Genomic DNA, 22,219 nt, shown 5'->3' on the forward strand with positions numbered 1-22,219 from the left:
TCAAACATCACTAAATTTGATACAAGAGCTATGAGGTAGGCAAGTATTGCTGCCATCCACTTCACAAGAAAAATGTACAGCCTGAATTGGTAGCAAACTTTTAAAACCTTTCTTTCAGTCATAGGAGCTGAATCAGAGGGCAGCTCTGGCAGAACAAGAAAGAAAAACCAGTTCTCTTGCATCCCATCTTTACTTTTGCCTAAAGCAAAAGAGTCATCCTTTTCTTCCTGCAAAAGCATCCCTTACAAACTTTTCATTTTTGGAACTTGCCCCTGAGTAAACATATTTGCACCCCAGTAATTTTTGCAGTTTTTGTAGTATGGTGAAATACTGTTTTCATCTAGTTTTGTTGGCAGAATAGTGCAAAAGTGTCTTTCACTGGTTTGTGAAAATTTTCAGGTTTATTGGTGACCAGGGCTGGTAGTTCCTGTTTTAGGAAAATGAAAAATTGCTGTCTGCAAAGTACATAAAGTTGATATAAACAGACATAGAGCTACAGCCTTCATTAAATTATTAACAAGGGTCTAAACTGCCATGGAATAACACTGCTTCTGTGTTGTAGTTGGTGCAAAATTTCCTTAGCAACTGTAGATCCCCATAAAAACTTAATGCAGTTTTGTTACCACTTTCTTACAGCAGTTTCTGAAAGTGGAAATGATCCTATTTACACAACAAAACCCAGAAGCACAGTAGTTTACATTTCTCCTTACTTGGAGTTGGTGGAATGAAAGGATTGCTGCTGAGCACTAAAACTGCTTGTACTAAAACTGCTGGTGATACGCTTTCCAGGACTGCAAGCATCTGCGAAAACAAACCATGCAGCATTTTGTATTCTCAGTTTCACAAATTTCTTGCAAAATAGGAATGTTTGCATCAGGATTGGCAGCTGTAGAAATGGAGGTGACTGACTTTGGACCTAAATCCAAATCAGAAGATTCTGTAGTTAAATTTATCTGAAAGAAGTCAAGAACCTCTGTAGAAAGAAAAGCATAAGTTTCTATTCCATGATATATTAGAGTATTTATAAGGGAAGAAGAGAACCTGAGGTTGGTGGGGAAAAAAAGTATGGAAATAGGAAGTAAAAACTGGAAAATATAGTAAAAATGCTCTCAGACCAGGGACATAAGGTGACATGTGTCAGACATAGGTCAGAGCATTGAAAGGGAAACATTGTCTTTTAGAAAAACCTTGTAAATTCTTACAAAGCTGCTAATATGTTGTTGGGATAATGGGAAAGAATCACCATTATTTTGGCAAAATCTCCACAGCAGATGCATCTGGAAAACAGTAAATATCTGCTTGAAGCAGTAAAAGGAAATGTTTTTAACTTCTTTGGCACAAAATCTAGTAAGGTGTGTCTTTTGGGAGATTAATCAGTAGATAAATGAAAAGCCTAGGAGCTCTGAAAGCCACAGATACTTTACTTCTAGCAGATGAACCAGGGGAGATGTCAAAGAAATTTCTCAGTGGCTGAATTTAAATAAGTGCTGCTCAGAAATACCCCCAAACATACGCAATTTAATTCCTCAAGTGCAGAGTTCAGAAGGGATGGAATCCCAATAAGTCAGTAGACAGCCTGAAGTATAATTTTTATGATCATCAGCCTTGTGCCCACACTGAAGCCTATCCATAAGTATTAATAACATTTAATGTGTGTTTTTTGGTAATTGTTCTTACATTAATAGTGGTCTAATTTGACTAGACAGTATTTGGTAAATCAGCTGTTTTCTGCTCAGTTTAGCTGAGTATTGTTAATCTAGTTCTTCTTTGATTAAAAGACTGACTAGCATTGGTTAGAAAAGATCAGAAAAATATATCTGAAATGAAAAAGATTCTTGTCATACAGAAGTAAGTAGTTCAGTATTGGGTAGAAGCATATGGCACGTATTCCTTTGGAAAGTACATTGATGCTAAGTAAGGAAAATGCTACTTTTTGTCAGCAGCAAATGATAGTTCTAGTGTTCTCTTACACTAGGTAGAAGGATTTTGGACATTGGCTAAACTATGATCAAGAGAGGTTTGTTTTCTTTTATTATCACAGATGTTTGGTTTTTTTAAAAAAAATTTCTTTGTATCAAGAAAAACCTCTGTTGTAAGTAGCAGTTAATGGCATTGCTGGAAAATAACAATAATTCAGCTTTACTAGTATAGAAGCAGAAGAAGTCACTACTGATCACTTTCTGTGAACACATTTTCACAGAATGAGTTTAAAAGCTGGTAACATCACAGAAGGATAAAGGATGTAACAAGTCTTGGCGGGCTGACCATTCTGACTTGCTTCTCTGAGATAAAACAATTTTTAATAAAAAGTTACTTATACGTCCATTTGTTCTAATCATTGTAAAAGGATATAAAGTAAAAAAAATGTGTCTTAGTAATTTTAAAGCATGACTAAAGGGGATAAGATGACATAAAGGCCATGAAAGAAGTAATTAAGGCAGCTAGTGTAGTGATGATTATCAGGAAATGACCCATACAGAGGGTCATCAGAAAGTATCTGCATATGATACACAGGCTTCTAAATTCTCCTGTTTAATATCACGTATCTTCCATCCTCTTTTTTCTGTGTTTGCATGTGGGATACCTGTTTTACACTGATTTGCTTCTCCTATTTCTATTATTACAAACAAATTAAATAGACAACCACTGCAATTGATGTGATCATAATTCTATTAACTTAAAATTGGTATGCCACTCTCTTCATTTCAGTCTGTAATCATGTTGCAGAATAAAATTATTTTTTGCTTATCTATTAGGAATAGTAATGTGAAACTGGTTTTGCAGTTGTGTGGCTGGAGGAAAACCAGCAACAATTAAGACAGATAAAGTAGTTATATGGGAAAAACCCTAAATCAGAAAGCCAGATTGCTTTGTTTGTTGTCTGGCTTCTTTGTGCTATTAGGCATCTCAATGAGGACAGTCTTGCCACTATGAAACAGGTGAAAAATCTACTACTACCTGGTGGCATGTGCCACCTTCAAGCCAGCTATACCTCTTGCTGCTGCCCCATGGTGTGATGAGTGGTCTGAGAGGGATAGGGCACAGAGGAGTCATTAGGTTTTATCAGGCCCTAAGTGATGTAAGCTAAGCTCTGCTGATCCATGCTAGGACCAGCTGAAATAAGTACTTGAGAGTGTATAAGATTTTCTTGATGAGTCTTTTCCCTTTATACTGTCTCATGCATCACTTTGGCCACAAGTTTTTGGTCCTAACAGCCCTGGGAACACAGAAGAGTTGCCCACCCCATGACACAAAGTGGGAGCTCAGTTTGCGGGGCTGTGTGTGAACTTCTTTTGCCCATCATAGTAACCTGCTTTATGTGGTGCAGCCATTGATAGCAGATTGTGGTCGTAGGGGAATAGCACCTTGATCACATTTTAGGCAAAATGGAAAAAACTATGTGGGTGCATAGATCATCGTCAAGATCATTGCTTGTCACTACAGGTATAAATGCAGTCCATCTGCTTCCTTCTCACTGGCTCTCGGTTCACTGGTTTGCCTTTTTCTCAACTTGTGACAGGTGAGGAACAATCTGACTGGCGTCCTTGATGGTAAAGACATCGAGATTTCGGATACTGAGAGTTTTTCCGATGATCCCTGCACAAGTGTAAAGAAGCTTAAGGTATGTGTTGCTGTTTGATGAAAAAGAGAAAGTGGTGATTTTTTTTTTCTATGAACAGGAGTAAGGAAATGAAATTTGTGTTAGAATGATGTATTACTATATTCCATTGCATAATAATATTTTTTAAAAAGGCATTTTGAGGGCCTAGTCCTTCTTAAGTTAATGAAGGTCTATGTATATAGTAAATATTTTTGATTGCTCCCGATAGTTATACTAAACAAAGGAAGTTGTTGCTGGCTTAATGTTTGCAGTTAAAGCCCCAGTCATAGTGATATACATGTGAAAACTCTTGAGGTTTGGAACCAGAACCCTTTTAAGGTAAATTATCATATAGAAAGAATATTGAGCCCCTTTCCATTAGCTTCATTACACATTTTAAATTGAATTCTTTGCTAACATCATCTGCATGATTTCAAATGAATCACAAGGAAAAAAGAAGAAAAAAAATTCGGTAGCAGAATAATTTCCCATCCTTCTCTTATTATATTGATTTACTAGACTTTTGGCATCTCATAAAATTAAAACTATATTTTAGCATTACCATGCAGCACAACCAGCAATAAACTAGACACAGGAGAGATTAATCTTAAACTGCACAGGAACATGAAACAAATGATTGAACAGCAGGAGAAAGCACTTTTAAATGGCCAAGATCAAATTGTTTCTGGCATTAAGTGCATATAACACACAATCAAATCCACAGTCTTTCAAATGCTTAAATATGTGTAAAACAGGATGCAAAAAAAACCCCAAAAAACCTTAATAAACTAAATTATGTTTAAAAAAATTACACTAAAGCAATATTGACCTGTGTAAGACTAGACCACTACTGAAGCTGGAAAGGTTCTGGAGCATGGTAGACTAATTTGGCTTTATTATTTTCACAATCTAGAAACCTAAGCCTGAGTGTTTAAAGTATTAATAAGTAAAGTTTATGTTTGTGAAAAGCCAATGTTTGTCCACTCTAAGCCAGTTTGCTTTTTCTGTCTGGAAACCTGTCTGGGTTGAAGACACTCCAGTAGGTGTTACAATAAACATATTTTGTACTAAGAATGGTGTAATAACAAGAAAAAAAAAGCATATTAAGCATGCATCTTCAGGCTGGAAGTCAGAAGAAGCAATGTGATTCTAGCTATCCTCTGCATCAGCAACACACTGGGTTGTTTTGCAGGGAATTCCAGATGAACTTACAGTATACTTGTTATCTCTAGATTTCTTCTTCTTCAAACCAAATTAGTAAAATAATAAATAAGCAATTATCCAGAAAATTGCTTCTTCTTGATATAAACATAAGTTTAGTTATAATTAGGTACATGTTTGGCACAGAATTTAGCTCAACAATTCTAATAATATTAATTCCTTTCTTCAACATGTAAACCTCATATCTAAGGTAAACTGCTATCTGCTTACCTGAAATAAGTTTTATTTTCACAAACACATTTAAATTAATAAAATTGATGATTATGGAATAGAAAATAGCAAAGTCTGGTATGATTTGTAGAAATATGCCTTTATATTTTATATTTCTCTCAGTAACACCTTAGTTTCTACTGTATTGGCAGCACAGTTAAAGGTAATTTTAAGCTTAAGGATACCTTTAAAATTCAGTTTTGCATTCAGAGAAAGGGATGGATTTGTCCATCCATGTAAAAGCTTGAAAATTCTAAGCATGTGCAGACAAATTGCAAGAGCAATAACACTTCTGCTTCCAACTTTTTGTGTCTTGCATGTAGGACAAAAGAATTACCATCATGTTACGATGGTGGGAGTTGATGTCCTCTAGTTCACATTCACCATCAGTGATTCCATAGCTAAGGTCAGAGGCTTATCTATAGTTCTTCAAGTGGACGTCCAAGCATTTAGAAGGCAGAACACGTGGCTACCTCTTTTGTCAAAGTTACCCAGGATTTTGTAGATTTATTGATAACCTCTTGACTGTCAGATATGTGGTAGAGAATAAGACAGAGTATCTGAGCTATTCAATTTAGGTATCTCATAAAGAGCCTGCCAAGATGTTGACTTTTCCTGGCAGATGAGATATTGTAGCAATCCTTCTCTGAAAAGCTATATAATACAACATTGTGGTGTTATTCATTAGAAATGAGACAGATTAAAATCTGATCAAAGAAAGGAAGCTCTGAAGGCTGAAAAAAAAAAAGCTGCCTATTTCAGCATAATGTGCATCACTCAAAAACTCTGAAAAGGCTAAAGAGTCTCTCGTGTCTGAGGCTGTTAGAAATGGCAGTGAAGGAGACAAGTTGTTCTTCATCCCTCAGCAGAGCATCTTAGATGTGTTGATCCTCACTCTCTTCAGGGTTTATATTACTCAGCTCCTGGTGCTACCAAAGACATTTTATATTTAGTAACCAAATAATATCCTCACCTATGTGAAAGAAAGAAAGGAGAAAAAGAGTCATTACTTTTTGAGGCTGTGCTGTAGTCTTAATTTATAAAACATGTCTTTATGCAGGGTTTGCCACAACTGTGGGTAAATGAAATGTAACTGTTCTTCATTTTCTTGTTTGAACTTCAGTCCATATGGGAACATATGTATTTCTTACTGAGGGGCAAAGCTTAAATGCTGATATTGCTACTGTAATCTCTGGGAAGAGTAAATATGACAGCTCACCATCTGGCAAACAGTCTAAACATTGGTCTTTTTATGTAAGTGCAGTTTTGGGATTTGCCTTCCCCTGGGATGCTTTTAATCATCTTGTAGATCACCTGCCTAGTTCCATGAATTAAAACCTCTTCTGCCAAATATGTTTTAACTCCATGCAAGCAATTTACAGCTCTCTGAAAAAGAGACTTGACACTTGCAGGGATCTAGTGGGTGATTTCTTTGATCCCTGTGAGGAAGTTCCACTCTGTTAACTTACATCATTCTGCATGGGTTTGAGTAAAGGACGAGTATATCCTTGCAAGGAAATCATGCTGGTTTATAGTCAGTTAATAGTAAGAATGAAGGGGTAAAAAAGTTTTGCCCAGCAGGCATCTGATGTATCTCTTTGCATGAGTCTGTAATGTGGATTTTGACCCATGAGCACTGACATGAACCCAGCTCTGATACACTTCGGTGCAGACTTCATTGTCCGTGCAGATAAAACCTCTGCAAGGACTTGAGCTATGGGCAGCTGCATGAACTTGAAGCTTCAGTGTCTCTTATGTGAGATGGAGCCAGCAGACCCAAGCCTGGCATCCAATGGATCTAGGCTTATTTGCAATCTTGAATGCAATTCTTCAAGAACAAATCTGGGGAAAACATGGAATGGAATGCAGAAAGTGGAGTTCAGGAGGAAGAGGCTGGCTGAGGAGTTTGTCATTGCACAGAGGAAGACTGCTGTGCATGAAAGAGGGAGAGCTGCTGTACAGACTTTCCTAAATTAGCTCCTAAATTACATGTGTTCTGACACACAATTCCTTGGTTACATGGTTGCATACTAAATTATGTGATAACCAGGTGGAAGCAATGTCTTAAGGTGTGAAACCAGACATCACAGGCACTATGACTTCAGTCTGAATGTTGTCACACATCCAGTGGGCAACATTGCTGCATGCACGCTCTGGAATTATTATTTATGAAACCACACAGTTTACATATTTTGTTTGTTCTTTTAATTGGTTCTCATCATGTTATAAAATAGAAAGGAATTTCTTCAATTTTAAGTGTAATTATTAGGTGCTGTGCCATTTATTTTTAATCAAACTCTGCAACTCTTTTTTTCAAATATTAAGTCTGCATTTTTATGTTCAGAGCAGTCAAGTGACTCAGAGCTGAGGTTCCAAGAATAACTAAATTATTTTTTAAATATGAAAAAAAAGAAATAGTAGATGAGGTTAAGGGCTTTTTTTGTGCATAATTCCTAAATCTATTTATTGTCCTTACAAAAACTGTAATGCTATTGATGTAATTTGTGTAATTTGTTTGTTTATTTTCATGTAACCTTGTTAGATTTGTTTATAAAGAATCTAATCCACTTGAAAAAGATTTACATTACTTTATCCGTCTGTGGCTAAATATAAAAATGAAGAGAAGCAGGCTTGCTGAAAATGCACAGGTTCAGAATGAGCAAAGCACATTACATTATTTCTGATTTTAACCATGCTAAGAGTGATACTGTTTTCATGTATTTAATTACAGAGGCATTCTAATATCTTACTGCACTGTCCATCATAATCTTTTCTGCTGAACAAGAAATAAACAGTGAAATTATCTGAGCTAAAAGTCTTTGACAAATTGATTTAATTAAAACTTAAATGTTTTTTGCCACTGAAAATCGTACCAAAACATATGTTTGTTTTTTCCTTGGAGAGTGAAAGAGCTATTAGTAATTCTAAACAGGTCTTATATGAAAGAAATGGAAAAATTGATTTGCTCAAGCTTTTGCAGAGAACTCTGCCATTGTGTGAAAGAAAAGGTAGTGTGAAGCCATAAAAGTGTGTTTTATGGATATTAGAAATAATTTTTCATGTTAGGAAGAGGTTAGTCCTGTTCCTAGAGAAATATTCTTCTGCATATGCTCCTGAATTTAGGAAGACTCTCTTAACATGTTTCTAAGTATGAAAGTAAAATTGTCTTTGGACTTCAGTCATAGGTTCTTAAACTGTGATGATTTTTTTTTAGTGTGTGGAGGTGGGAGGGAGTAGAGAGGGAGTTGACAATATGTTGTAGTGACTGTAGAGAAGATGTTGTGTGAGTAAAACCTTTAAAAATTACTAAAGCAGGTGTAATATCAGGGCATTTGATCTCACAGATCTCATTTCTTAATTTTACAGTTTTATTTCACTGCAGACAGTGATAAGTTTATGTTTTCAACTGGTTCTAATACACAAAATTGTAGTAGAAATACTGCAAAGAAGCAAACAAATATTTGATATTTTAGTGTTATTGAATACTAATATTTGACTGTAGTATCAATTTTACTCTCATTACTACTATAGACTAATAATTTTCTGCACCTCAGCTATTTTTTTCTTTTGCGATATCTCAAGTCCTTGAACTTATAGAAGATGAAACAGTTCTGTGTTAATTCTGTCTGCAGCTGTAATCTGTGCTAACTCCCTGCATGATCTGAATGACCAATTAAAGTTTCCACTTTCTGGAAGCTGTGACTGAGTTTAACTGCCCCTTATTTTATTCCTTCTGCAGGGCAATGACGTTCGGATAATCCTTGGCCAGTTTAATGAGGAGATGGCTGTGAAAGTTTTCTGCTGCGTAAGTAAATACATTTAATTGCATATCAGAATAAAGAATGTGCTGTGTTTGATAAAAAAGTAACTTGAGCATAAACATTTCATCATGGAGTTTATCTCTGTGAAGGTTTATATCCTAAATATAGGATATAGAGGTTACACATCTGTAGTTCTATTTCTCTTTCAATAAAATGCTTTGTCTTCAGTGAAATTTAGGTATAGACTGCATCGTTAGCTTCTTATGACTTTCCTGTAGTGGAATTAAGTGCTAAATCAAACTTGAGCATTGCTCTTCACATCAGATCCAGGGAAATACTTGCATATGTAGCAGCAGATAGAGAGAGAACTGCAAGATTTCAGTCTTGTCCAAGGGCTGTGTTCTGGTGATAATATCTGTATGTATGGGCTTGGTATATTTTGCTTTTAAAGAATAAGAAATTCAAGACAGTTCCTATACATTCTAACTCAGCAACATTAATAATTTCTGCTACTGAAAATGTTGCTAATTGCACAGTTGTCATTCCCACCTGACTGCTGTACATTTTATATTACATGAAAGCAAATATTAGTTGGTGAAAAATAAAGTTTTTTTAACCATAACAGTAAGACTAGCAAACATAAAATTCCCTATCCTCACCATTTCTTTTGTGAATATGCTGCAAACTTATCCACTGTTATTGCCTGCAAAAGTAGCAGGATTAAAATGTGGACCTATACTTGTACCAATCTAAAAAAAAATAGGAAAGACTGAGACTTTAGTGGCCTAAGTATTGAGTTCTTGGTCTATATAGTTAGATTAATCAAATAACATAGTAAATATAATGGAAAAGCAATAATAACAGCATCTAAATTTCCAAGGATGTTTTTTAGTGTTCACTTGGTGAGACAGTTACCTATCCTTGGAAGGAAAGGAAAGGCAGAAGTTCAAAATCTGAGTGCTACATGTGTCTCAGATGCTTTTTGGCTCTTACTCAGCAGCTGTCCCAGTTGGTGGCAAAATTTGGAAAGAAGAGTATAGAATATATTTGGATGGAACAAAATGTGTTTTCATCCAAAAGGAAATGGAAAGCATTATTTTATTTTCCATTCTTCTCATCTCTTATAGGTGTTTATATATAGATCTTTTTGTACTGCCATTTAAATTGGATTGACAGAGATAATCTCCTATTTTTTCATTCCTAGAAGAAAGAATGGTACTTCTGCAGCCCAGATCCTCCTCAGATCTCTTGGGGTTGGGCTGCATTTCCCCAGCAGAGGAGTCCTCGTCAGAATTAACTTCCAACCCAACATTAGCAAGAGATTGGCCACATTTCTAGTTGCCCTTAATTTCTAGTTGCATTTCTCTAGAATTCTCTTTCAAATCCATGTTCATGTGAGGCCACTGAAGAAATCTCAGAATTCCTTAGAGGGGCAGGCTGTCCTTTAGTCTGCATCTCTGATGTCTGAAAGGTTCCAAGGAGAGGCTGTCTCTGTCACAGAAGTGCCAGCCACAGGTTTCTGAAGCTAGGGTTTGGTGTGAATGTGGGAAATGTGTGTAACTCTCAGAGGTTTAAAGAGTGATGGTGGCTTCTAAAGTGCATTAGTGTCAAAAATAATAAGGTGGATTTTTTTTGGAGCCTGGAGAAATCTGAAAGTTCATGTATTTAGGCTTGTTTAAAGGTATTTATTTGAGAGTTTCAGCAGGAGATTGAATGCAGGAGAGGGCAGTTCAAAGTAGGTCATTTATATATTAATGCACTACAATATGTCAGAAAGCTTGTTATTAGTCATAAAATATATTATTGACTCATGCACTCCTACAGATACATGTCTAAGAGGACAATAATTTAGATATGTCAAGTTTTTAAACTCCTGTTTTCCAGATGTGTCTTCAGACAGATTTCACTTGTGATTCCTTGTTATATTCTGCAGGATTACTGATGTCAGTCAGAAAAAGACTTTGAGTTTGTTAATAGAAGTTACTTTTTCACTAATGCAAGATTTTTTTTTCCTAATTGTGATTATGTCCTAAATATTATTTGCTAATGACTTATGTAGGTGGTAAAATTTTTAAAGTTTACCTCACTTTTCAGCCTGTATTCAGCAGTCATATTCTGTAAGGCTTCCCCAGGACACCCAGAGGAGTTTATATAAAATCATAGAACCATTTAGGTTTTAAAAGACCTTTAAGATTATCAAGTCCAGCCATTAACCCAGCACTGTCAAGTCTACCATTAAGTAATGTCTCTAAGTGCCTCATCTGCACATCTTTTGAATGCCTCCATTGATGATGACTCAACCTTTTGCCCGGTCCCTGATAATCTTTTCAGTGAAGAAGTCTTAATATCCAATCTAAATTGCAAATTCAGATAATTTCCTCTTTTTCTATTCCTTGTTATTTGCAAGAAGAGACCAACATCCACACCCACACCCAAAAAATTGGACTAAAAGATAGTATAATACAGTAGCAAACTTTGAAAACAGGACAGGACTGGTTCAAGCCAAAGTGAATGTTGGCAGGTATTTCCTACAAGGATTTAAATAAATTTAGCTGTTCATTTATCACCAGTGTCAAAAACAGTGAGCAGTTTTAGTTCTATGGGAAATCTTAGCTTTATAATTAATTTTCACCTCTGTGGGATGAATGTGATGTTTTCTTGGAACAGAAATTAGGGCCTTTTGGTCAAAACTTAATACTTCAACAATCAAAAAATTGCCAATAATTGTTTGCTACACATAAGAAATATCTATTGCACGAATCTCTTTTTTTGTAAACAAGCATTTATTTATGTATCCAAACAAGAATAAAATGCTTTAAAATAAAAAAATAAAAATTCAGTTTCACAAAGGCAAAAACTGTCCATGACAGTTTCCTGGCTTCTTGACAGCAGCTCAGGGCTTTGCATTCTACATAGGGCATGGGAGAAAGATTAAGGAAAATGTATGACTACTTTATGTTGTTCTGGTGGTACAAAGTATGTGCAAACCTTCTTCAGGCTGCTCTTGTCTGCCAAAAAATCTTCCCCTTAGAAACTGAAACGTATAAGTATTGGTCTGCGTGCACTCAAATAGTTCAAGAAAGATCCATGTGTTTCAAGTACTTGTATCTTATAAGCATCAAAATAATCTCCATTTAGTAGAATCAACAGGGAGAAAATGGTGGCAAAAAAGCATTATTTTGCAATAAGTCTTCTGGGGCCCAAACACTGAATACTGTCAGCTGCACTGTCACTAGAAAAATGACTGCATGGTCATGGTGCTCAGCCTCAGAGGATCTGATTTTCTTCCCATTTTTACCTTCCCCAGACTACCCTTCAAGCCCTGTCATTCCACTGTATCTCAAAGGAAGAGTTGTCAGCTCCTAAAGTGTTTGTTTTGCCTTTTGTTAAACTAGATTGTTGCAGAAATGTGAAAGTGTAACCATTCTTTCAGGCAACCATGTTGGGAATGATCCCTTGTTTCCAGGATGAAATTTCTGGCTATTTTGAAACTTTCAATTTTCAGCCGATTTTCCAGGGCATGCACAGATTATGCAGGAAACAGTACAAGTGCTTATGCAAACAAAATTTCCAGCAGCTCTAATTTCAGAATAGTTCACAGCCAATACTTTCTGGCAATACACAATGTGATACTTTAATCTCTACAGAGCAGGGGAAGCTATGTAAGACTGTCCTTCTCTAAAAGCACTATTCTGAGTCAGTTTGCATCCTCATGATTCAAAAACTGTCAGATAAAAAACACTGAGTGACTGAAAGGTCTTGAATGACCTAACTGTATAATGCAAACACTTTTAGAAGGAAGTATTGCAGGATGGAATTGCCATTTTCCTTGCAGGTGGCCCTGGAATACAGTGTCTCCATAGCTGCAGGAGGAGAGAAGCAGATATGTTTCTGGAAGGGCAGAATTAATAAGCAAGAGAAAGACAAACTGTTTATGTGGATTGTGGAATAATATATGAGATACAAGACACCAGCTTTCAGACAGGACTTTCAAGCAGCAATGTATACAAAGGCATGAAATTTGATTTTGTCTGAACAAAAGCTCCTGCAACCAGGGGCGAAATAAATCTGCTTTGTGCACAATTCTGTTATGAACTGAGCTGGCACCATTATAATAGACTTCACAGATTTAGAGACCATTCTCAATTTGGGTATTAACATATTTAGGAGGTTTTCCTATTTCATATCTTCTGTTATTGATCTTTACTTCTCTGATAGGCTTTTTGTGTGATCTTTGGGATACTTTTCAAAAGAGTCATTTCAGAATTACTAATGTGTCCTGTTTGCATTCTTATGATTTCCTTCTTCTGTAATACTTTTTGTGAAAATGAAGGAGTTTTCCTATTAAGAGCTCTAAGCTTGCACCATGTATTTCTAAAAATTGGAATTTTTATCTTAGGCCTTCTATCTCAAGTATTGCCTATATTATGAGCCAAAGAAGCATGAAACCTGCAGTTTTGAAATGAAGTCTGACTGAAATGTCAAAAGAAAAATATCTAGTTGCAAGACAGTGAGACACATCTGAGATAAAATTTGCTAATTTTATCCTAGAACACTCTTCCCAATCAAAGAGAATATTTGAGAATACATCAGCTTTTAGGTACAACAGCATATGTGCCTCACTAAGAAAGTATTTCTTTTTCCTGTTATATATATCTGCTATGTATTGAAAGGAGATAACTATAATCCCAGTATCCTGGATTATAGTGGGTTGTATTCAGTATTCCAACAATATAGAATTTCATATGAAAAAATTAAAATTTACATTTAAAATGACAAAAATAATTTTTTTTATTTCTTGCTGAGAAAAAAAATCATTAAGATTTTGCTTTATCAATTCACTATTCACTCATGCTCATCAGGAGGAGCTGCTTATTTATTGTTACTGTGGTCTGCTTTCTAGCAATCACTTAATTCATATTTTCCACATGTGATTCAATGGTGCCTATGATCCAAATTTTCTTGTTAATCTAGTCCTTAAGGGTGATAATTACTTAGTTTAAATGTGGTAGCATGATAGTTCTATCACTCATGTAATAGTTGTGCTGTAAAGAACTTTATGTGGAAAGCTGTGCCTTCTGTTTTTGTTCCTCTTTAACTCCCTCAATTCTAGAATACAGTTTCATTTTTCTGCTTTTTAAGAAATGATCCACTGAAAGAAAAACAGGGTTTAGTAAATTCTCATGTCCTGAACTCTAAAGTCAGGAGTCTTCAAAAAAAGTCTTCATTATTAGCAAGTAATTATTCTAAACTGCTTAAAATACTTCTGTATGCCAATTATCATAATTTCATTAATAATTTAAAAAAGTTAACCAAAAGCAATTGGTTTTATGTTCAATACCTCTATTACAATGTCCATTATCTTTTCTGTTTTTCTTATTTGCAGGCCTATGATGAAGAAATGTATGGCAGCAAATATCAGTGGATTATTCCAGGGTGGTATGAAAATCTTTGGTGGGAAGCCTGGATTAATTCCTCACAGTGTCTCATCAAAAATCTTCTTGCAGCCATGGAGGGTTATATTGGAGTGGATTTTGAGCCTCTCAGCTCAAAAACAAATAAGACTATATCAGGAAGGGTTAGTATTTCTCTTCCATCTGTTTTGTTGTACCATCAGTTCTCACTGCTGGGTTGGCACAGTAAAGCACCAAGGAGGGAGGTGAAGCTAAAGGGTTCTACCAAGTGACCTGGAAGTAATCACAGTTAGTTTCACTACTTAATCACTAGTTAGTTTCACTAGTTTGCAATTTTAAAATATTTCAAAATCAAATCTAATTCTCTGTAGCATAAGAAAGCTGTGAAGTCCCTTGCTTCAGATCTGCCCTCTTCCTCCAGTATGAACATTGTAGTTAAATGTACATGAAAGTTCGAATTACAGTCTTTAGTGTCATGTGCTGTGTCACTTCAAGTTAAATAGTTAAACACAGAAACAGAAAACTCTCATATGTAAACCTGTTCTGCAAATGGCAGTTTGAATGGTGATTTGGGTCTCTCAGAACTAGGGAGCAGGAGGTGAGGCTTGTTTTAAATATAAAAATATATGGTTTTTCCATAAAGCACACAAAATTTTATCACAGAACAAATCCATACAAACCAATGAATAAACATGCCTGATTTTGCTGCTTTTCATCTTTTTTTTCCCATCTGCCTTTCATTCCTTGCTGAGTGAGCATCAAAGACAGCTTTACTGAAGGATAGCTCATCATATGACAACACACCATGCAGAACATAGTGAACTTGTAAAATACAGACAAATATCCACTCAAAATTTCATACTGAGCAAACGGTTGCTCGAGTAAAGGTTATTTGATTTGTGTTATCCTGTAAAGTGTAATCAGACCACTAATTTTCAGGAATAGAGACTTATTCCCTGTTCTAGTATTAGGGCTCACCAGTGTACAGTTTTGGTTGAACTGGAGCCTTTTGTACAAAAATAAAATAAAGCAAGTCGTCATTTATGTGACAACAGTACAACTGCTTTCAGTATCTCTGTCTCCTAGTTCTGCTTCCCAATCTCACCCATCAGTTTTTACATCAGGCGATACATGTTTCTGGAATTTTATTTTCTTTCATAATTTTTATTTTGGAGGCCTTTTCTGTATTAGTTATGCACATCTCTAAATTGGAGGGTGCAGTTTGAGGTGTTGGTTTAGATTCAGCTGTGTAAAGTGTTAAGTGCTGAGGTAAAACTGAATTTTATCTCCTCTGCAGACTCCACAGCAGTATGAAAAGGAATACAACGCTAGACGTGGTGATGGGCAATCCAGCAAATTTCATGGTTATGCCTATGATGGAATATGGGTGATTGCCAGCACCCTACAGCGGGCAATGAAACACCTGAATTCCACCAACAAGCACCAAAAAATTGAAGATTTTAACTACTCAAATCAAAAACTCGGCAACATTTTTCTGAATGCGATGAATGAAACCAGGTTCTTTGGAGTAACGGTGAGTCCTCATCCAATAATTGTGGGATGCAGGAGGCTTGTGTCAGTAATTGAAACAAGTATTAAATATTAAGAAACATTTGAAAAAGAAAGCAGAGTTGTTTATTTCTTCTATCTTCAGAGCTTCCAGTTCCATTTCATATTAAAAATTAATGCCTCAACAATCTTACTCATTACCTATGTTCAGATGCTAAGGGATGACACTGTACAATTCCTCAATTATCAGACTTTTAAGCATGAATGTCATCTGAATTAACAAATCAGAGTGGTCTCAAGGGAACCACAAGTTTTGCAAGCTGCAGTGACCTTTTAAGCAAATGTTTTAGCAGTTAAGGAGTAATTGGAATGTGATCTGGAAATACATATTTCTCTCCATCATTTAGGTTTGGTAATAGTCTAGAGTACAGTGTCTCTATCTCCAGTGCTGTACATCCTAGATATTCTTGCAACATGCTTCAGTTGTGATTTAAATTTATTTATAATTTGTATTTTTTCACAATTAAGTACAAAGCATGATCACATTGCCTTAAGAATTGTTCATATGCAGTAGTATCTTCATTCTGATTTCAACTGTACAATTGCAAACCCTTAGTTTTTTGGGGGGTTTTTTTTAGAATTTGTTTACATTTCTTCAGCTTTTCTGCTTTTTAGCAGAGTAAAACAGGCAATAAGAGTGTGATCTTAAAACTTCTTAATTGCTTAATTGTATCTGAGGCAGCATCAGTCAGATATTAGTGATGCATATGTGTTCAGGAGTCTGCAGAGCTCACCAAGAGACGTGAACAGACTCCATTTCAGGGAAAATGGTCTTTGGAGTTTCCAATAGCTGCAGCAAGGAACCTACTGGAATGGAACATGCTTGTTTAGCAGTGTGCTTGGTCTGCAATATGGCTAGATAAGGAAAACAGTGTTTGAAGAAAAGTGTGTTTCAGTGGTGCACAGAGGGGCACCTCCTTGCAGCAAGAGCATGGAGAAGGTTGGAGGGAGCTGGTAAAATCCTGTCTCCATGTTAGAACAAACTGTCTTGGATATCAATTAACATCGAAACACGTTGAAGTAGCAGAACTAAGGTGCCAGAAACTGCTTCAAGGAGGAAATGCCTGCACAAATACATCAACAAGGTGTAAAGGCTCAAACTTTTGTTGTCCTTGTTAATTGCTGAAAAAGCTTTCTGTGATGTGGTACACACAATTGAAACTAATTCAGAATTTCTAGTAAAACCCAACATATAACAAGAAAATACCTGTATCTAGTTGCTTGCACAAGATGAATTTTGCTTTCTTTTTAATCTGAATTAGACTGAATGTTTCAGCAAAAGAATTTGTTATCCTATTGTATTCTATTGTATCCACAGTCGGTCTGGATCTTTGATGAAGCTTTCAGACAGTAGCAGCTATGAACCAGACTCTGCAGGGACTCAGTTGTATTTGTCCTGCATTGTTCCATGTTATTCCCATTCCTATCAATAGGCTTAAAATTGAATATTGCTGTGTAGTTCCTTTTTGGTTTGTTTTTGGTTTGTTTTTTGTTTTTCTTATCCTTCTTTCCTTCTGTTTAGTTTTGCAGCCAGTTATGGTGAAATTGATTTATTTCATTAACATTGCTTAATTACCCTTCACTGCTTCCTCTCCAACAACAACAAAATAAAATCCCAACAAAATCAAATGCAAAAAATATAAGATTGAAAGAAAGCTCTTTTTTACTAGTTTCAGAGACACCAGCAAAATCTCACAAGCATCCCTTTAGGGAGGAAATGAATCAAAGCTTCAACAGCCACATTCAGCTATGTTTACTTACTTTACTGTCTCATGTATAATGGTTTTCAGAGAAATTACTGCATGATTATTCACTATATTTAGTACCTGTCTGAGGTGCTTGGTAAAATATTTGTCTTTAGCATTGGTCAACCAAATCATAATGACAATGCAAAGCCCAAATCTGGTAATTGCAAGGATCATGCTTCCTGTACCTGTAATTCACAACAACATTTTATTGAGAGAGATATGGAGAGAAGAAAGTCTATAGCAACTACACTTCCTTAGGGCATAATTAAAACACACAATGCTCAAGCTTTTCCACACAGCATGGAGAAAAAAGAGTTTTAGAAGGATATTAATTATTTTGCATTGTAGTGTTCAAAAAGTTGAAGCTGAAGGAACAAATTGATTTTTACCAGAAATATTTTTAAAATTTTTATTCTTCAGTGTAATAAATGCTGTAATTTGTGACCTAATTAAAAAATTTTACTGGAATTTGAGTTTTAAGTCTTGGAGTGCTAAATCTAATTTAATTTTTTTTTTCCAGAATATGTATTTTAATATAAAGTTTTTACAGTTTATTTTAAAAATCTTATTCTAAACAGGAAAAGGACATTCTTTTATTCAAGATTATCTGTGCCAAATATAAAGTGGGTTTTGGAAAAAAAAACAACAAACCAAAAGGGAGGACTAAATCTTATCAATATTCAAAGACTCTTCCAATAATAAACTATGTTGTTATTTGTCAGATTAAGAAAGATAAATAAGAAGCTGCAGACAAGAATCTAAAACTGGAAAATCTACTAAGAAGCTTTCTCTATGCTTTCTGTGAATATAATATCAGAAACACTGCCATGTCATAAATAATAAATCCCTTTACCCACTTTTCATTTTCTTTGACATTATTTATAGAAGACAACAGCATTGAGTGGGAAGGGGGTTGTGGAATTTTTTTAAACCATTTGGAAAAAACTTGGGATGAAGTGTGCTGGTTCCTAATTATATGGAATATAATTCTTTCAACTTTCTCTTCTTTTTTAATTTTTTTAATTTTTAAACATTTTCTAGGAGACAGCATTTAGAAAACAGATAAGGCTATTGCCCAGAGACTTGACATGACAAATCCTATTTTTGTGCATCAGAAACTCAGTACAAAATGTTATTTATTCTAATTCTGTTGTCAGAAATCTATTGGAAGGGAAATTATGGATATTCCTTAAATATTCCTGAGGGTTCTGCTCTCTTTCTAGATTTTTTTTTCTTAGCAAATTGATTCCTTCTGTTATTTTGCCTTCATACTTATCAGACTTATAATGATGTTGATTACCATATAAATTTCTTGTGTATCCTGAATACAGAGCAGGAAAACATAAATTTGGTGTTTTATCAGAAAAGAGTAATACAGCTATCTGCTACACTTTTAAAAAGATAAACTGGATACTGTTTTACAGGTGAAAAAGGATTTTGTGATGAGACATGCAAAACAAAAGATCTGCAGGGATCTTCCTACAGTTTTGTTATTCTGAATGTCCTAATTCTGGATGACATTCAAATTCACTGGTGCTGGCCATTTTCCTGTTGAATAAGGTATTTTGTGGTTAGAACGGCCCCTCTGCAATGACCAGCTTTCAGGACAGGAGTGCTTTTGATTTGGGACTAGCTTGGCTTTCATGGTGTGCATTTTTCTAGTTTCTTTAGATATCAGAGCACTTGATTGGTTATAAATGAGAAAGTTGCTGAAATAAAAATCAACAACAAAAAAGATTTTGAACTTATTTTTTTCCACTTAATCCAGATAGAGACGTTTGTAGAAACTGAATGCAACACTACCCTTGTGATTTATAAAGTGCCAGGTCCTCTTTCCTTGCTAAATATATTCCTCTTCTCAAATAGTACACATTCTTTCAGATAACTTGAGTGTCAGAAAAGTTGGTAGAAAATAAGTGTTTACACAGTTTTTTTGACACAGTTTAGGTGTTTGAGGAGTTCCTTGATGTAGTTGGTAGAGGCACTGGAAGTAATTTAGATTTGCAGGATCAACTGTGGTCTTTGCTGAACTGTTACTGCTTTGAATCAGTACAGAGTGATAAAGTCATGGGAAAAAATATATGTCTGGGAGATGTATATTTCTACATTTCAATTTTATAGCATTTTTCAGAATTCTACCTATAACATGTTCATCATGGCTGTTTGTCTAAGGCATAATTAAATAAAAAAAAAAAAGAAGAAAAGTCAAACTTTATTTTGTACAATGCTACCATAATATAGCTTAGAGGCTTAATAATTAGTGAAGAATTAGTGCTGTCTTCTCAGGGTACCAAATCATATTTAGTGTATACTGAATCAAAATCCATCTAGAGAATAGATGCATTTTGGTTTTAGTAATTTTTTACCTTTTTTCTTCTCTTTGTAGAGACTATGGATGACTTCACGGTAACTTACAATTACAGCAATATTTATATCTGTTAGGAAAAAAATTTTGGCTGTACTTGGAAAGATGCCACAGAATGGTTTAGGTTGGAAGAGATCTGAAAGGCCATCTAGTTCCAACCCCTCTCAGAGCCCCATCCAACCTGGCCTTGAACACCTTGAGGGATGGGACATCCACAATTTCTTTGGGCAGCCTGTTCCAGTTCCTCAGCACCCTCACAGTAAAGAATTTCTTTCTAATATCTATTCTAAATCTGTCCTCTTTCTGTTGGAATCCATTTACCCTTATCCCATCACTACATCCCCTTGTAAATAGTCACTCTGCAGTTTTCTTGTTGATTCCTTCAGGTACTGGAAGGCTGCCATATTAAATACCACATTTGTTCTCAGGATATTAGAAGTTTGTTTTGGTTCCATGGGGGAGCCAAGTATTGGGAAAAATGCAGTGTATGTCAGATGTTTTTTTTCATTCCTTTTTAATTCAAAACATGACACTATTTTTTTTTTAAATCTATTCCTGTAGTTTTTTATTTGCTTCACCTTTGTCACTGTTGTGAAGTCATGAATGTTACCATTCTCACTGATTTATGCCTGAACTGTTGCTGCGGGGTGTTCTGCTTCTTGCATTTAGTGCTATTATCTATTATTGTAAATCAAGCTTCAAAATTGTTAATTTATTTCTCATCCTTATGACCTTCTATTATTTCTGTGTAATGGAAAAAGAATTGCAGTGGAGGAGTGAGAAAATTAAATACAGTGTTGTCTTTTCCTTTTATGTCAGCCAGAGACTAGCACAGTAGGATAAAATTCCATCACAGTAGTTGCTGCACAATTGAAACCGCAGCCATGAAATAGCTTTCAAGTCTGTCCCTGGCATCCTGCATTTGAATAGATCTAGTCATATTTCATAACTGGAAAAATGCTTATTTATATGAAGTTTGCTTTGTATTTTGATGCTGATTATTTCTGAAGATTTATCTTAGCAGCTTGCCTCCAATTTCCAGGCTTCAGAAGCCACTGTGCTGTACAGGAATCTCAGAAATACAGGATGTGTTAGCAATGGAATAGGAACAGGAGAAAGTATTTATTTTATGTCATCCTGGAAAAAAACCCATACCCAAGATGCTTAAATTAAAAAATGTGTCAGTCTTTGGCAGGGAATCAGATAAAATTAGCATGGACTTCAGCAGGATTAACTTATCCTTAATATGGGAGTCTAACAAACATTTCTGTTAGTAGCATTGATCAGTATGGCTAATTTTGCATCAACGGTTCTGAATTAAGCCTCAAGAGCTATTTATACCTGCAGGTAAATTTTCTTTGTTGGCATGGCTGAGGTAGGGTGAATAGTAAAAGTATTGGGGGGAGGGCAGAAATTTCAATCGAAAAATTTCTTGTTAATACAGAATAGAGCTTTAAAAGAACATTTAATTTTATAAAAGGGGCGGGGGGTAGAGGTTTAGTGTGCAGTGGAATACTTGACACTATAGAGACATCTGTTACTGAGAAATGCTTTTGAATGTTCAATCAAATTCAACTTAATTTTGAGCATTTGAAAATTTCTTGTTGGACATTAACCATAATTGGCTGATTTGAGGGAGTGCAAAAAACTAGCAAAACACGTAGTCAGGAAAATCTATAAATGTATGCACACACATGCACATGCTCACAACCCCACTGGCTCTTGGCGAATCTCAGTTTTTTTCTACATCTGACCCCGTGAGTGTGAACTGTTCTGAATTTAATGCCTTGCTTTGTCTTTTCATTTTTCAGAACTTGATTCCTGTTAGGGCATTTCTTGTGTAGCACAAAAAAGAAAAGCACTTGGGGTCTGGCTGTGTGCAAGACCCACTACAGAACTTTCTGGTTTTCTTGAACCTTGAATCTCCATTTACCTGAGAAGAGATAAATATGGTGAATCTCTTCCTACATTACTCCTGACTTCCAGTAAATTATCCAACTCCCATGAGCAAGTGAGAGCAGTACAGAGGCTTGGTGAACTAATTTGCTCTCTATGTGGCCAGTTCATTTAGGAGACTCCTCAAAACAGAGAGCTGCTAAACTAAGCCATCAGCAAGTTTGCATAAGGTCATAAACAATGTTTGCTCATTAGGAAAATTCATTGCAAATGTTTTCATCTGCCAACAGTGTAAAACTGCATACAAAAGGAAACAGTAACTTTTAGCAATGAGATCTGAAATTAACTGTGACATTTCAAAGATTAGCCCTCAAGCTAATCAGCAGTTGACGATTTAATAGTTGTAGTAGGTGTCAAATAAAAAAGGCTTTTGT

The 22,219-nt window shown here is 35.5% G+C and overlaps 1 protein-coding gene across 3 annotated transcripts in view; it reads left to right on the forward strand.

Moving 5' to 3' along the window:
- GABBR2 (gamma-aminobutyric acid type B receptor subunit 2) overlaps positions 1 to 22,219 on the forward strand; it is a 457,331-nt gene that overhangs the window by 211,828 nt on the left and 223,284 nt on the right. For all 3 annotated transcript variants that reach the window (XM_064430950.1, XM_064430955.1, XM_064430964.1), the window contains 4 exons: positions 3,521 to 3,622; positions 8,772 to 8,837; positions 14,180 to 14,371; positions 15,505 to 15,741. In XM_064430950.1, coding sequence (XP_064287020.1) covers positions 3,521 to 3,622; positions 8,772 to 8,837; positions 14,180 to 14,371; positions 15,505 to 15,741 — 597 coding nt within the window. The remainder of the gene's footprint in view (positions 1 to 3,520; positions 3,623 to 8,771; positions 8,838 to 14,179; positions 14,372 to 15,504; positions 15,742 to 22,219) is intronic.

Source organism: Passer domesticus, chromosome 1, assembly GCF_036417665.1.
Source record: "Passer domesticus isolate bPasDom1 chromosome 1, bPasDom1.hap1, whole genome shotgun sequence".
Taxonomy (NCBI): Eukaryota; Metazoa; Chordata; class Aves; order Passeriformes; family Passeridae; genus Passer; species Passer domesticus.